This window comes from Papaver somniferum, chromosome 1, assembly GCF_003573695.1.
Source record: "Papaver somniferum cultivar HN1 chromosome 1, ASM357369v1, whole genome shotgun sequence".
NCBI lineage: Eukaryota > Viridiplantae > Streptophyta > Magnoliopsida > Ranunculales > Papaveraceae > Papaver > Papaver somniferum.
Genome location: NC_039358.1, coordinates 173573589 through 173590340, shown reverse-complemented (window position 1 = coordinate 173590340; position 16752 = coordinate 173573589). Strand labels below are relative to the sequence as shown.

The 16752-nt window shown below is 39.2% G+C and overlaps 3 protein-coding genes across 6 annotated transcripts; 1 reads left to right on the top strand and 2 right to left on the bottom strand.

The window, feature by feature from the left end:
* Window positions 1-297: 297 nt before the first annotated feature.
* Window positions 298-5811, bottom strand: LOC113308277 (uncharacterized protein HI_0077-like). Of its 3 annotated transcripts, none has more exons than XM_026556772.1 (8): window positions 5243-5811; window positions 4838-5079; window positions 4628-4724; window positions 4289-4472; window positions 4108-4189; window positions 3954-4002; window positions 3747-3857; window positions 298-521 (listed from the first exon to the last, which is right to left on the bottom strand). In XM_026556772.1, the coding sequence occupies exons 1-7, from the start codon at window positions 5654-5656 to the stop codon at window positions 3795-3797; spliced, it is 1131 nt and encodes a 376-aa protein (XP_026412557.1). In that variant the 5' UTR covers window positions 5657-5811; the 3' UTR covers window positions 298-521; window positions 3747-3794. The 3 variants fall into 3 exon arrangements, with proteins under 3 accessions (XP_026412557.1, XP_026412553.1, XP_026412561.1); XM_026556768.1 differs by lacking the exon at window positions 298-521 and adding an exon at window positions 777-1186 and having other exon boundaries at window positions 5243-5810; XM_026556776.1 differs by lacking the exon at window positions 298-521 and adding an exon at window positions 777-1186 and having other exon boundaries at window positions 5249-5806.
* A 119-nt stretch (window positions 5812-5930) lies between these two features.
* On the bottom strand, window positions 5931-11685 carry LOC113308263 (transcription factor GTE4-like). 2 transcript variants are annotated; one of them, XM_026556751.1, is made up of 5 exons: window positions 9257-11685; window positions 9093-9150; window positions 8892-8999; window positions 8693-8763; window positions 5931-6463 (listed from the first exon to the last, which is right to left on the bottom strand). In XM_026556751.1, the coding sequence occupies exons 1-4, from the start codon at window positions 11282-11284 to the stop codon at window positions 8708-8710; spliced, it is 2250 nt and encodes a 749-aa protein (XP_026412536.1). In that variant the 5' UTR covers window positions 11285-11685; the 3' UTR covers window positions 5931-6463; window positions 8693-8707. The 2 variants fall into 2 exon arrangements, with proteins under 2 accessions (XP_026412536.1, XP_026412543.1); XM_026556758.1 differs by lacking the exon at window positions 5931-6463 and adding an exon at window positions 6849-7214.
* A 2782-nt stretch (window positions 11686-14467) lies between these two features.
* On the top strand, window positions 14468-14845 carry LOC113354249 (proline-rich protein HaeIII subfamily 1-like). The gene has a single exon (XM_026597650.1). It carries the CDS (start codon window positions 14468-14470, stop codon window positions 14843-14845), a length of 378 nt encoding a protein of 125 aa, XP_026453435.1.
* The last annotated feature ends 1907 nt before the right edge of the window (window positions 14846-16752 follow it).

Genomic DNA, 16752 nt, shown 5'->3' with positions numbered 1-16752 from the left:
CTTCAAAATGATGAACACCTAAAGCTATCGGCAAGGCCTCCATCACTGTTGGACGGTCACAAAAAAATGAGAATTCATGTCAACTGTGTTGTAACCTATAAAATCATAATTTGGAGAAGATTGAAGGGGATACCAAAATATAACCGCCAGTATCCCCCAAATGCGAATTTTTCACCAACACTAGTCTCTACATAAATATTAGTTCATCTTTAATCAATGAAAACATATTTTGAGGAGTTTTGCATATTCCTAGCAAGAGATGATGAATTATTATTTGAAATTTACGGAAACTTTAATTATTATTTTTCTGGAAGATGGATACAATGGTAAATTAAGAATCCAGAGGGTAAAATTGTTAAACTACCACATGGCACTTACTTTGGATGGTAATAGCCTGTTTCGCAAATTAGCTGTCAGTCATATACAACAGCGTTCTTAGAATAGTGAACCTCTGATGGGACTCCTATATATGGTGTGGGACATAACAATACCTGCATCCCGTGTATAGCCAACCAATCGGCCTAACATAAAAAGGATTCGGGATTCAGCGCCGGTATAAAAATAATACTATATATAACAGGAGTTAGCAACATAACAGTGAACCACTGAAGCTAAAATGAAGACCTTTAGTTCACTTGTAAAGGCAATGCAGGATGCTGCAGATATCTGCAATAAACCAAATGCCTAAATATCTTCATGCAAAGAGATGTAAGAAAATAACAAACTCTATCATATTTGCAGTTTCAAGAAACTAAATGACAATTTAAGCTACAATAGAAGCCAAAACCCTGTAACTGATCATACCAAAGCTAACTTAAATTGGTATCCATTATTTGTACATGTTCATCATTTTGATTACTATATATACCCCCAACCTCTCCTTCATTAAGCACACAACAAAATCAAGTAGTAAACATCCAAACACAAACACATCTATACTACTTAAGAAAGTTACGATAAAGAAAATGATGAAGGTATTTGTATGTGTTGTTGTCGTTCTAGCCATGGTTCAATTGATTGTTCAACCAAGCCAAGACTTTACCTGCACCGACGTTGATAAGTCCCTTGTGCAATGCATGCCATACTTAGTTGGCAGTGCCGCCCAGCCAGTTACAGCATGTTGTAATGGAGTTAAGCAAATCAAAGGGATGGCAACTACCACCGATGAAAAGCGCCAAGCTTGCAGCTGTGTTAAAGATGCAGCTAATAAGTACCAGAACATAAAGGAAGATTCAGCTAGTGGACTCCCTACCAAGTGTGGTGTTCCACTCTCTTACCCTATCTCCAAAAACATTGATTGCAGCACGTAAGTCAAAGACCTAATCAGCTAGTTTAAATATCCTACCTACTTTTACACAAAAAATCAGGAGAGGAATGTCTCCATATTTTTGATAATGTCAGATGCACTAGTTCGATAGAGTCCAAGTATTTTACCATCATTTTTTGTGTTTACAAGATTTTACTATACATGACATGTTATGCTAAATACCCTATGAATTTGCAGAATCAATTAAAGTCACTGATGCTTTGCTGGAAAATAAAGGGAGACAAGAATCTGATGCCCCTGCAACAGTGTCCATCCAGATAATCTAATTATGTAGCCAATGTTGTTTTCCTTTTCCTATTATAAGGTATGGTTTTGTATGTGATTACTTTGTAATGGAGTTATGGTCTGCCTGAATCAACCTCCATAAAATGTTATAAATAAAGAATATTAGTTGCTATGTTATTGTGGTGTGTAGACACTGAAGTCTGAACCAGTGTAGTCAATATCGGCCGTATCGGCCGATATATCGGGGATATTTCGGATATCGGTCTTGGAGCAGTAGGATAAGCATTGTATCGGCGATATGATATCTTGGCGATAATATCGTCCGATATCGGCCGATATATCGGGATATTTCGTGATCCTATTTTTCTTGATGAGCATGATGAAAATGATGAATGGTTGGATCCACAGAACTTGGAAGACTTGGCGGTAGAAGGTGATAATGTAACTTTGGATGATTTGCAAGATATTCTTGGTGAAGAAAGTCGGTCAGTTGGTAGTAGAGGTGCATGTAGCTCTCGAAGTAAGTCTACTTACCCAACCGACTCTGAGTATGATGGATATGATACTGATCAATTGATGCTAGACACAGATTATGGACTACTTGATGGAGCTAATGGAGTTGCAGAAGATGATGATATCAATAGTGGCTCGTATGATTTTGAATAAGACTGTAATATCCTTGTTTAATTACCATTTTAGGTAGTAAACTTTAAAGTTGTTGAAGTTACTCTCCTGTTTTTGGTTTGAACTTTTAACTTGTTTAATTACCATTTTAGGCAGTAAACTTTTAAGTTGTTGAAGTTACACTCCTGTTTCTAGTTAGAACTTGTTTATTTATCATTTTAGGTAGTGAACTTTAAAGTTATTGAAGTTACTCTTGTGTTTTTTGATAAAACGGATGGTAGCTATAAAATTATAGTCTCTAAATTTGGAACCGATATTATACCGATATTTGAATGATAATATCCCCGATATAAAGTCGTACCAGTGTATCGGTCCTGGCCGAGATAAACCGATATCCGATATTAACTACATTGGTCTGAACACATGTTTCTACTATTCTCAAAAGCTTCAATCGTCATCACCTATAAAGCACCGGTAGGGGTTTGGGGATTCAGGTGATTCATCGATTCACAAAATCTTTGGATGCGGGTCCGGGGGATTATACACTTAAATAAATATATATAAAAAATATTAAATTCAGAATCTAATAACCCTTGGAAGTAAAATAAAATGCAACAAACAAACTGTGAGCATAAACAAGAAGTGTTCCCTAATTCCTACTAGCTCTAAGTTCATTAAACCAATTGTATTTTCACTTTGACTAATATGCATAGACTCAGTCAAGTTCTCCTCAAGTTCTACAGACTAAGAACAATATATGGGGCAATGTAATCTTTCTATGTACTAAAAATTCTTTAAATTTACCAATATAGCAACTTGACAAGTAGTAAACATAAATTAACTATAACTTCTTAACCTCAAATGGATCTCTTAAAGTCTCCCCAAAGAATTCCCAGTATCCCTTGGGTTTTCCATACTTAAAAAAGCAATAAACTGCCACATTCAGATTTGGGTGTGAAACCCAAGAATTCCCGAGGGTATTCTATTCAAAACGGATGCGGTCCGTTGCTGTCTGATTACAAACTGTTAGACTCGAATGGGTTGATCCTGGTAACTACAACAACGATTAAGCTGCACACTTATCATCATAATTATCAGCACTAGTACATAGAACATTCAGAGTCAAATTTTACGCGGCTTTTGACTTGATAAACCAATCTCCTCTATTTGGAGTTGTCCACAATCGGGAATGGGTCAGTTAAGAACACTTGAAAGTGCTGCTTTACTTTTTCTTCGCTCTAACCTTTTCTTATTGAATAGGCAGCTTACATAATCTTCTGTTTCATTAGTTAGAAACAGCTGGCCAAATCACTAATTTAGAAAATAAGGATTCAACATCTGCAACTGGCACAAACATGGCGAACCAATCCAAGTCCATGGATTCCTAATAACTATGATGAGGATAGTGTTTGTTCAAGTTATAGGTGAACAACATTGAGCAGCTAAGATTCTGAGATATCAATCTGAGCTCGTATAGCAGAGATGTGAACTCTAACTCAAACTCTAGACTTTAATTCCTAGTGCTAGGATAAAATATGAACGATGCAATGAGAAAGATCTTTCAGATTACCTTAGAGGAGGCTCAAGGGATTTGACACCAGGGCTGTATTCAATACGTTTAACTATTCAAACTTGAATTCTCTTTCTCCATAGATATGATGCACGCAAGCCTATCATGAACCTGTAACAATAGTTTTACAAGGCCCACTGTGAAATGAAATTCAAGAAGAGAGCCCTTTAAGGATTTGTAGCAAACAAGTATCCAAAGTAGGCATACCTCTGAAAGTTGTTTGCTCTTATCCAGCCACTCTTTAGAATCATCGTACCTAGGCACGCAGATGTGGAACCCAGAAAATTCAGTCACTCAAATAAAAGATATTCTAAAGTTTGGCAGAACAAAATTCTTTCGGAGGATTTCAGTAAATTCTCACCAATGACGAGGGAGTCCAGCTTCTTCTCGAGCTGAATAATTGAAGGGGCCCTTCACCTCCACATTGTACTCTTTTAGTAAGTCTAGGAGACAAAACTGGATACGGTCACTAATGCGTAACATATATATATCAACCAAAATTCATTTATTTGACAACTAGTATCCAGTAGAAGGTTCTTCACCTTTAAAGGTTACACAAGGTACACGACCTAATCTTTGGCACACCGAAATAAACCAGAAAACACCAACAGCTACATGTGCAACTTCCTCGTCGGCAATCCTAGACACAATGTTCGATGTCCTACAATCTCCAAAGCCAATTAACTTCTGCACAAGCCGCGGCCCAGCATCAAGCCCTCTAGCCTCCTGATAAGTAATATAAACAAATGAAGTAACTCTAGTAAGCACCCTTATAAAAAAAACAAATATAATTTCTACTGAAAGCGAAAGAAGTTGCAGAGAATAGCTGACCCAACTTATTCTAGATAAATTAACAAAATGGCTAGAACAAGAAGATTTACTTGAACTAGAGGAATTACTGCAAGACGTGCTGCAACATCTCCAGATGATTTCTCACACTCCCTCCAAAGCAAATTATGTGCAGGCATATCTCCATAGCTATCAGCGTACAGTTGAAAACAAAACCCTTCTTGTTCAACAGCAACTTATATCACCTTGAATACATCACTCAATCAAATGAAAATCAACACAATCAATACTTTCTTTCTCACCTAACACCAAGTTCAGCTAATCTCTGTGAACACCAACTAAAATGCCGACTCTCGTCATCAGCAACATGTGCAAAATCAGCAAAGAACTCATCTCCAAGAACATCGCTATACTGAGAAAACCGAACAACTGTATCCCATGCCAGATCAATAGCATTTAGCTCCACATGAGCAAGGTTATGCAGCATATAAGCATTAAGTGGCAAACCTGACTTCTTGGGAGCTGGAACTTCCTTGGGAGAAACCTGCACTCATTTAAAAATAAATTTAGCAACAAGCTTACTCAACACCAGCCCGGCCTCAAAATAACCAAAAAATCGTTTTATAACAAACTAAACTTGGGTAATTGAGAAGATTAGCACCAACAAATCAAAAACTGAGATAACCATGGATGTTAAAGAGACAGACGAGAACCAGATTAGGTTTTGGGGGCCGAGCAGGACGATCAGGAGGAGTAGAAACGCCTATTGGGAGATTCTCACGGCGCCATCTCGTGTAAGCGAGGTGCGACAGCTTACATTTAGTGAGAGGGTCACTTGTAGAGAGAACTAGGGTTCCTAATTCAGAAAGGGAAGAAGCAGAAGCAATTACATCATCGTCAACAGATTGACTTAGCGGTGATTGTTCTGGACCATTGGAACCCCATGTCCGGTTGTTGTTAAGAGAACTTTCTCTCCAGCTTTGGAGTCCTGTCCATGGCTGATACTCAATTGACGAAGAGGATGAAGAACACAGGGCATTTGCTTTCACGGAACGCAGTAAAGGATAATTAAAGCACAAAGCGCATCTCACTGGAGGCGAGAACATTTGTTTGAGACTCATTTTTTCGGGATTACCTCTGAAACAGTGAGGTTCTAAGTTTTTCTTTTTATCACTGTAAATAGAGACCTAATTCAGTGATGAGCCTGGAGCTGAGAACAGACCCGGCGCAAACACTTCTCAAAACCCAGAAATTTGATACCGGTGTAGTCCCGGGTCTACCATAAGGTTTGGTTATACAAGGCTGCTAATAGGGCTACCGGTTTGGTTTAATAGGAGAGTATCAAATCCAAATCATCCGTCTTATATGGGATTTCGAAAACCGGTACCAGTAATGTTGTAGTTGGATATCCCTTGCATATATACATCATGCAGTTAAGAAAGGTACACTGAAGAGACGAAATCTAACCATATAAAGTTGTATAAACAAGACACTCCCACACGTGGCTTTTTAGATTCCGAATCTCTAATCTACAAATGGCTCTTAACAATTAAGATCTTGCCATCTTTAGGTGATTTTTTTCAGACAATAGAATAGATGGCTAAGAGAGAAAAGGGGAGAGTTTTGAGTAGAGCAGTAGTTAGGTTAACAATGTACAGAGTTGCTACTACACCAAAAACACATCGACCTCACCTAATCTAAATGATATACCCCACCACCACAAAGATCACACGTCCATGTGAATTTCAGGGAGAGCCATAAATAAGTCTTCCGGATAAGCAGAGTTTCAGCAGCAGATCTTCCTTCCTCTGCAGCAGGATGATGACAGCTCGCACACATCTTGGCTCTTGCAAAACCAAGGTCATATTCGGACCATCAAGCGTCCCAAAAAATTTCAACCACTTCCATATTTCCCATTATGAAAGACCCTGCAAACGCCGAAACATTTTAATCAAGCATATACAATACCCTTGTGCGTAAGCAAGTGATCATTGTTACAAAAATAATTCTACAATCACAGGAAAACAACACCATATCTAGAAGTAGTTGACAACTGCCAAAATGGGTTGCCAAACAAAGCTGAAAACAGCTACATAGCTTATGTGCCAGAAGTAAACCAATTCATTCTCAAACATCCCTTCCCAACAAAAAATATCTAGAAGTAGTTGACAACTGCCAAAATGGGTTGCCAAACAAAGCTGAATACAGCTACATAGCTTATGTGCCAGAAGTAAACCAATTCATTCTCAAACATCCCTTCCCAACAAAAACATGATACCCTAGCATCTGCAGTCTAGGTTCTCAAGTCAAGAATGCAATAATAGGAGAACATTACGATACTTTAAAGTAGTTCACAAACAGCCGATACGGCTCGCCAAAAAAATAACTGAAGACACCATCACACACCACTGCAGCTGTGTTTGCACAACATGCTAATGACAGCCTATTTGTCAAGTTAACTAATACCCGAAGTCCTAATTTTTTGATACCTGCCAAGACAATGTTCAACTTGGTGCTGTCATTACATCTGTTCACATACTAAACAAAAATATTTACAACTCTCACAAGCCTCTAAAGCTACAAACAGAAATATTTACAACTCTCACAAACCCTGAAGCTAGCAACTAGTTTCCAGGTCATATCTTATCTACAGTACCACGGAGAACGATGTGTTTCCTCCTGCAGTGATAACAATCAAATCTTCAGGTGAGGAAATTAAGAAAGTCATGTTGAAGCAGGAGATTTTTGTAAATCATTACATCTAGCTTCAATGAACTATTAAGTCTGAAGATAATCCGGGAACTAATCTTTCCTGAAAAACATCTGGGAACTACTAGTTCACTTGTTTGATATAGCACTGGTAAGCAGCTTTCGGACTATTCAGTCTACTGTTCATTTTAAAAATCTTACTCTGTCATCCTACCAAAAATTGTGTCCTGTTTTTCTTTCAGAATTGTTCTACTCGAGAGGACAATACACTAAGTGCCTTTTCACAAATTCAAAAATTCCGCATTTGGAAACCTACAACCTTATCATGAGAAAAATATTCATAGAACATTCACCATGTGCCGAGCCAATAATAAGCTTAGAACGAAGCGCACAAGTTACAAAATCTCACAAAACCACTTACAGCCTTCTTGTAACTGTAGTACATACATCTTTAGCATAAACCACACAGGGTCCTACTTCACCTCGCATGAATTTCATAACCCAAAATACCACATAACCCACCATTTTTCCCCAGTGTCGCATCCCAAACACGCGTCAGGGAGTTTCAACCACCACAACCACGCGAATGAACAGGCTAGTGAGTTTGTGAATCCAAATCCCCACCCCAGCCCCTCCATGTGCATACCACACCATTCAAAACAAAACCACAACCGATCCACACCACGTGAAGTTCCCACCATCACCTTCACCGGTAAGCAGTAGACATGACAAATTACACGTTTACTTGACCACCTATACTATAGTCTTAAAATACTCAATTTACTTAATACAAACAAGATAAGATGTATAAGATGTGATATGCACATTAAAAAGATTTATCTCTTGAACAAAACAGATATCATGCAGAAAACAAAAAAATCTAACTGGTACAAGACTAAAAAAAAACTCTTTGAAGTCAACTACTTCAATCTTCATATCTTAACTACATGGCATGCAGACAATTAGGGCTTTAATTCACTATGCCTGCTAGGCCAGTATCAAGTACAAAATAGCTCAAATAATAAGATAAGAACAGTTTTCGATTAGCATATCAGTCACTGGGAGCATCTAGCTGGGATGTGCACAAAAGACGTCTAACTTGATGCAAACCTAAATGAATCACATACATACATAATCAAATCCAACGAAAACGGACATACAAGTCAGAAATACATATTATTGCTGCCCAATCTCTATGCTATAATACAAATTCATCGTGAGCAACTCAAGCTGTGAACCACACTTGCAAAACCATGGGTCATTAAGAAAGAAGAGAATCACTGGAACCTTCTTAGAGGCTTCGCATTGATATTATCATGGGGAAAAGAACATAACAAATAGTTCACAAAAGTTGGCTGAAGCAACACACTAATGTACACTAATCAAATTTGGAAGAAAAAACCAACTTGAGTATTCCAAATTCAAGAAGAAAAAACAAAATTCCCTACCTGTGTTAAAACCATTCAAGTTTTAGGAGAATGTCCACCTTCTGATGCAGATGAACTTCCACTATCAGAGTCTGTTTGCACACCACAAAGTAATTTCAATCAGAAACTTATAACCAACCACAAAACAACAGTTAATTGCAACGTTAATTGCATCAGAATGTACAATATACAATAAGAAGATCAGAAGTCATGATTATACCACTTGAAGATGATCCAGAGTCGCTGCTAGAGCTAGTAGAACTACTTGACCTGTTGCCATCATCACCCTGTTTTTCACCCTGCATATGTGAAGCCATATTTCTTTCCTCTGCATAAAAAAAAACAGAAATCAGCCAACCATTATAATTTAGTCAAGTTGTTAGAGCACGAAGAATGCAACTAATCATTAAAGTATTGTAACCTGTTCTAGCTTCCTTGGGTGCCTCCACTGAAGCAGGCGCTGGAGCAGGAGATATGTCCTGTAACAGTCAAAACGAGTCATTAACCATGCAACATATCCCAAAGCCATGTATAAGAAGATAGTAGAACAGGCGTTCATTTAACATATATGAATCAGCATCTTACCATTTTTGTGGCCCTACGCTGAGCTTCTTCTCTCGCTTGAATAGCAAGTTCAGCTTTTCTCTTATTTTTGCTCAAACTCTTCTTATAATTTGTAATGAACCTATCTAGTTCCCACAGAGTTTCTGCATCAACACTATCAATGTCCACTTCAATCTCATCATCATGTTGGTTCAGTGATGAATTTCTCTTTTTGATGATCTGAACTATGTTATCGAGCTTCGCTGAGGGTAAATTCTGAAGATGTGTGCTGAGCTTTTGTTTCTCTTCAAACGTCATGTTTCGCTTATTAGGATCTTTTGCCTTAGGCTTCTTCAGAACAGGAGTTCTACCCATGGGAGCACTATCTGAAGGCTTCAACTTAGAATCAGCAAAAGGATGATGTGTAATTGACTCCGACCTATCAAGAGTTCTTCCCATTTCAGTAGAGAAAGGAGGATAAGGGGTTCTCTTTGATGTTGGGGTCGGAAGACCCATTTCATAATCAATTTGATACCTTGCTTCAGGATTAAATTCAGTCTCTAACACTGCCCACCTTTCTTCAAATATCTGCAACAGCTGCTCCGCCATAAAGTGCACATCCTGCCCTTTAGGGTTATAGATCATGGCATTACTAAACGTCAATCTCACATCCTCTGCAAATTCCCTGGGAGACTTATACCGGTTCGTGTTCAGCTTAGATTTCACAGTGCCCAAGTCCATTGGGTGCTTGATTATAAGGTAATAATCATGAAGCCCAAGCTTCTTAACATCCACAGGACTGTTGAACACCCATCCGTGCTTGTGTTTCATCAATCTCGAAAGCAAACTCGAACAGCTTCTGAAAGCCTGACTGGAATATTTGTCGATCCCAAACCCATGAGATCCTCCATCCCCACTTCCATGATGTTTCTTTCCACCACCAGATTTTGACTTTCTGCTCTCTGAAGGAGGAAATTTATCCTTTGCAAGAAGAAATTCTGAATTTCGGTAATACTGATTAGCTTTCGGCGTCCTCTTCTCCACAATATCAGCAACCCCGGTATGAGTATTCTCAAAAACTGATACACTGAGCAATGGCCTAAACCCCTGGTGAACTCCCACTGAACCAGCCTCAGATATTGTTCTCTTCACACCACCACCATTATCTAGGGAAACATTGGCAGACATACGCGAGTTAATATAACCACCAACACCAGAAATTGTTCTCTTCGCACCACCACCATTATCTAGGGCAACATTAGCAGACATCTGCGAGTTACTATAATCACCAACACCAATTTGTGGGTTACTATAATCACCAATATCAATATGCGGGTTACTATAACCGCCAACACCAACCTGTGCCCCCTTAGCTTCAAGTCTCTTCTTCAAACTCCGAACTTGTTCAAGTTCCCCATTGAGTTTCCTCCGCAGGTCTCTAATCTCAAGTTTCGAACTTGAAGATAGATTAATGGTGACTCGGTCATTATCAACACTTGCGGTGGGAGATGACCTAACAATACCGTTACTCACAATTGCAGTTCCTGTGGTGGGGACGCTTCCGTTTCCTAAGATGGGTTCACGTTCATCTGGAATAACCTCAGTTTGCTTGTGATTAAGACTCGATGAATCATCTGAAGCCGCATATAAACGAGTGACAATCTGTTCAGGCTGCTCTCCCTGCTCTAGCTGTTCTTCATGCTCTTTCTGGTGTTGCTGTTTTTGCTGCTCTTGGTTTTCTTGTTGCTCTAGCTGATTTTGCTCTTCTTGCTGATTTTTGTGTTCTTGTTGATTCTCTTGCTCCTGCTGAAATTGCTGTTCTTTCTGATCGTGCTGTTGTGGTGGTTGTTGTTGTGATGGTTCCTGCAGCTGCTTCTGCTGTGGTTGTTGTTGCTGTTGAGAAGAGTTCCCTTCTTGTGTAACTACTAGGGTTTGATGAGGAGGAGGAACAGTTGTTTTAACCCCTTTATGATGAAATTTTCTGGTGTAAACTTTACTTTCTGCTGCCCATCTATGCTTCTCTCTAGTAGATCCATCTTCGCCTCCTCCGACCAAAGGCCCGGAAGCCATACATAAAAGTGAAAAACCCTAATTCTATATCAGATCTATAAAATCAAACACAAGAACATAGGAAAGATCCTAACTTCTTACCACTAATTTCAAACAAAGGTTTCAGTCCAAAAACCCTAGATTTAAAAACCCCCAAATCTATAAAACAAAATTAAAAAAAAATTGGCGATCTAGAACGAGAAAGATTCAATCTTGAAAACCTAGACCTGTCGAAGAACAGAAAACCCTAAAAACGGCGACACGGGATTATTATCGGATACGTTTAAAGAGAAGTTGGTGTTTGATTTTCTCACCTTTGTTTTCTCTCTCTTCTTCTTCAAACAAAAATAGATATCAGAAACTCTTTTGTTTTCTCTCTCCTGACTGCCTTGTTTCGTCACTTCGTCTTCTTATCTCGTGTTTCTATCCTACGCCATAAGTTTGCAAAGGAAAGTTGAGAGTTTTGATCCGAAGGAAACTAACCTACGCCGACTTACTAGTCTACAAATTCTACGCTACACCAGGTTTTCGTTAGAGAGTATTACGTCACCACAGTAGTTTATTTAATCATACCAGTCACAACTCCACGTGGGTTATTTTGACTCGTGTAAGTTTGACCGGCCTACTTTTTAGTTTGCAAATCTACGGAGACGAAATCTAGCCGTCTGATTTTAGTAAACCGTTATGGTCACGAGAGTGCGCCAGGAGCCAAGATTTGATATACATCCATTATTATATCTAGCCAAGTGTGCCAATTAAAGCCTTTGTACTTCACGTGTATCCACCGCAAACTCTTGAGCATGAAGGGGGATGACAGCCTTGTTGGGTGAGTGCTTCTCGGTAGAAGTTACATGCCCACCATTTCACGACTTTCATTATTTTTTTATTTTTTTTTTGGGATAATGCCCGGTAATAATCTGTGTTCAATGAATCAGCTTCGATATAAGTATTCAGTCTTGCATGCTTACACCAAAGCATGCGTATGTTTTCATTCTGAAGGCCTTACGAAATGGAAGTATATTTTCTTTTCTCTCTATTATTTTATGCTCTCATGAGCATAAAAGGTTTGTCATGTATTAATGTACTTAAACAAACTCAACAAGATTAGCATTACAGTGAACGCAATGACGTAAGGCAACATATCCCATTTTATTGCACGAATCAGGCCAAAATTGTCTGCAACTGTTCGCACAGACTATGAACAACCACATGTCCATAGGTAGTTTCCCTAACCGCCAACATGCTTTTCAACTGCGGCATTTTGTGTTATCAAGCAAATTTATGTCATATTTGAGCTTGGTGGTTAATCTTTGCCAAACTCGGTTATAAAGCCACTTTATAACCGTCTCAAGCCAACTCCTTACTCTCGCATGCTTGTGATGCTCGTAACCAACTTATAACCGCTCCAATAGGCCATTGCATCATTATGCCCCATCATTGCGTTGTTTCTGAATAGGCCATGCTTCACACACTCTTGGATGCTACCAACTATCATGAATACATGCCAAAGTTCCTTCCAATAGTTTGGATAACTTTGGCTTACAAGACGTAAGCTTTACTTGCATCACTTTGCCGAGGAACTTGTGAACACATAAATTACGATAAATCCACGTGTTCACAAACAATGTTCGCATACACTCTATATCATAAATTATGCATTGTATGCGTAAGGGGAGGTGATTATATCGATTCATCGACTTAGAGCCTTCGGGCTCGTCACTGTCTAGTCGTATATTATCACTTATAATGCTCATATAATAGAGTAAATAGAGATTGAAGTATAAATGTAAAGTGCATGATGTAAAACGCTGAATGTAAAGTGCTGAAATGTAAATAAGACAAATATTTATGTGGTTCAGCACTAAGGCCTACATCCACGGGGTTGGTGTTTCACTATGTATTGAGTGGTTACAAAGATAGTTGAATGACTTTAAAGTGTACACAGGTCAGCGGAAGTAAGGGATTTACTTACTCTTCATATTTCTCTCTCCTATTTTCTCCTCTAATTGCTATGAATTGGTCGACCCCTTCTCTCTTAGTGGAGATGGGTATATATAGGGTTACAACGTGGGGTCCACTTCTGAAGGTCGTTATAATCTTATCGTCTTGTGCTTTGTGTCAATACCGCAGATATCTTCGTCTTCTACGATGCCCCCAGCGTTCCATGCTTGATGACGAAGAGTTGTCATCGTGTCTTCCATAGGTTGTTCGACACATATACTACTCAGGGCGTTTAGTGCGGGTGGTTGGGTCGTCTGTACGCGCCAGACAGACGTCCTCTGCTCCTGTCATATCCGTGTCAGTCGGATTAACCCCAGCCGTTGATCTTGGATCTTTCTTGAGATGGGATAAAGTAAGCCTTTGGATGATGTTCAGTGCTTTGCAATGGCATTATATTTCGGTACTCCTCGATTCTTCGCCATTGGATCTGTTGGATGAGGGCCTTGCCCTGAGGAGACACGTCTCTTGGCTGTATGCGCGTGGCATCACACCTTGATGCCCCGGATTGTATGTCTTCCACGTGTTTCTCCATAGACACGTGGCGGATGATGAAATATGTACACACAATTTTCCCCTTTTCTTCTGACTTGGGTGTTAGTTTAAGTTAGAGGAAAAATGTCACATATTCCTCATCTCTCTCCTAATAACTTCCCCTAGATAATAGGGCACGTTTCCCACTCCTTGCAATAACTGCTCCTTGGGTAAATGAACGATCATTGTCTTCTTCAAGGCTTATAAGTAGGAAAGAGAATGTGAAAATTTTTAGAAATAAATTTCATTCCCTCCCTGTCAGTCCTTCATGCTTCTTCTTCTAAGGTTTTTGTTCTTCATTCTTGTTCTTTAGCCATTAATTGTTGCTGCCCTTATATTGAATACGACCTGCTCTTGATTTTTCTGCGCTCATCTGTCGTTGTGGTTCGTTGTCTTCTTGGTTGCGCTCTTATTTGAAAATCTCTCACATACAGGTAAGAGATTTCTCTTTGATTTTGATCTTGATTACTTTGTTCATCTTCTGCTACTGTAGTCTTTAGCTTTGTGATGAAGAACACATATGCAAAAGCATATATGCTTGCCCCTGTTCTTCATTACAAAGCGCATAAGCCCGAGGGCGGCCAAGATGAACTGACGATTTCTCGGTTTTTTTTTATCTTTAGTTGTTCCTTTGTAACAACTTCTAACTTGTTTTTGTGCTTCTTCGCAGATATGACCGATCGTCCGTGGGTTCCTTATCAGACTCCGCCGGCTAGTCCGCGTAGATCTCCTCCACGCAGAGACCCTGATATATCTCCACCCGGGGGAGGCTCCTCTAGGCCTTCACATGCAGATCCTCGTGCTCAAAGGGTCTCATCTTCCTCTGGTCAGAAGGCTTCGTCTACCAAGAAAGGAGATCCACCGAAGGGTCCTCCTGGCTCTAGGTATGCGGTTATCCGCACCTCTTATCATTCGCATGACGATTCTAAATGTACGCAGGCTCCCCCTCCTCGTATAGAAGCGTTGGATGTTCCGCCTCTTCGTTCTATGGCTCCACCTTCAATGCCCCAACAAAATCCTTTGCCTCCTCCTCCAGCGGTTCCTGATTAATATTTTTGATTGGTTGTAGTTTGAGTAGGATTCGTTTCAGACTTGTGAAGAAAATGGAATTTTTAGATTTAATAAAAATATATATATACAGAAATATTAACAATGGGTGCGAGAGGTAACCAAGACACTAGATTCCACTATTATGCAAAATTGAATGATAAATATTTCAAAACTCTATTCAATTCTTAAGTCCTCTTTTATCTTTAATTCACTATCAATCATACAGATTCTCAAACATTATTTGTAAACCTTAAGCATAGATTATCAAGAGATTAAACCAAGCATAACCTATCAAACTGAATAACAAATAATTAAGACAATCATTCAAATAATTTAAAACTCTGCAAAAGCAGCGATTAGGTGAATTATATAATTAAATGAAATAGTTACCCATTTATGTTGCGTGAATAGCTTCCTCCATTGCCTTGGTTACGAGGGAATTAGCTCATCATAGTAAAAATGCTCTCAAAATAATTTATTATGGCTCAAAAATGGTTTACAAATGATGAGAATATGAGAAATACAATAAAACCGGGTTTGTAACAATTATATTTGTTACAAACCAGAGAACTACGACCCTCAGTGACAAAATAAGACTACTGCGGCTGTGTCGCAAACGCTGTAGCAAATAAGTCTGCCTGATGTACGACCCACAGGTGTGAGTCGTTATTACTGTAGAAAAACGACTGCTGGTGCAGGTCTGTTCTTCGTGTTCTTCATGTTCATCATCAGCAGCAGCAGCAGAAACCGAGTTTGGGAAAACTCGAATTTCTTCTTCTCTGGCTCTCCTCAGCCCCCCAGACTCTCGACACCCCTTCTACGAGTCCCCAGCACTCTATATATACTCCACAGGATCAAGAAGTCTCGCTATAACTCGAGATAATTCTCTCTTAACTCGGTTTGATGAAAAAATATTCTGGGAATATTTTCTTCCCTGATTTAGCTTCTCACACGTAGATTTCCATCCTGGTCACTCTATAAATGTTTACACACGACCCACAATGTTGCTAGAGCCCTCATGCATGAGCAGAACACGCTCAAATCTTCTCTAATCCCGTGTCCAACCCGTGTTTCCCTGTTTTGCATTCCGTGAATTATCCAACTAATTCTGGCCAAATTTGATCGAACCAAAAGCCCAAAACGTGTTTGCTAGGACATATCACAACTTCCTACCAAAAATCAGCCATTGAATCGCCCTAGAACACGTTCAAAATTTGCTTCAACAATTACACATGTGAAGAACTATTTTTCCCGCCAAAACTCGGTTCAAATGGGGAAGAAACTGGTATCCCCCTATCCAAAGTAGGGGTGCGAATAGCAGATGCCTTGGGGGTGACCTGGGGGTGCCCCTTAGTAATTAGGTTACCCCTTTTCCAAAAGCGAGAGTCCGAATAACACTTGTCCTCTGGGTGCCAAAATCAACTTTTCGAGCTGAATTTTCCAAAAATGTTTATTTCCTAAAAATACATAAAAACACAATATTAGTACAAAAATAGAGTTCCAACAATACGGACATTGAGGACAAATTAGACACAAAAATGTGTCTATCAAATACCCCCGAACTTATTATTTGCTAGTCCTCGAGCAAAACTAATAAAAAATAAATAAAACCGAGTTAATCTCGGGAGGATTTACCAGAGGTGTGCCCACAAAACCATTACTACAGACCCTAGCTTATCTATGCAGAACCTTGGAAGGCACTAAAGAATCTCCTTGATTGGCATACTTATTGACTATAGGAGGAAGTACCCTGAAATTCCAATTGTTGTACACGAGTTTGCACTCAAGCATACTAAAATTCATATAAAGTGACAGAACTCTACTCAGATAGTTGCACTATGGACATCATATTCGGAGTCAAACTAATCATAAGGATAGAAAAAGGAGATGGAAATAGAAAAATGTAG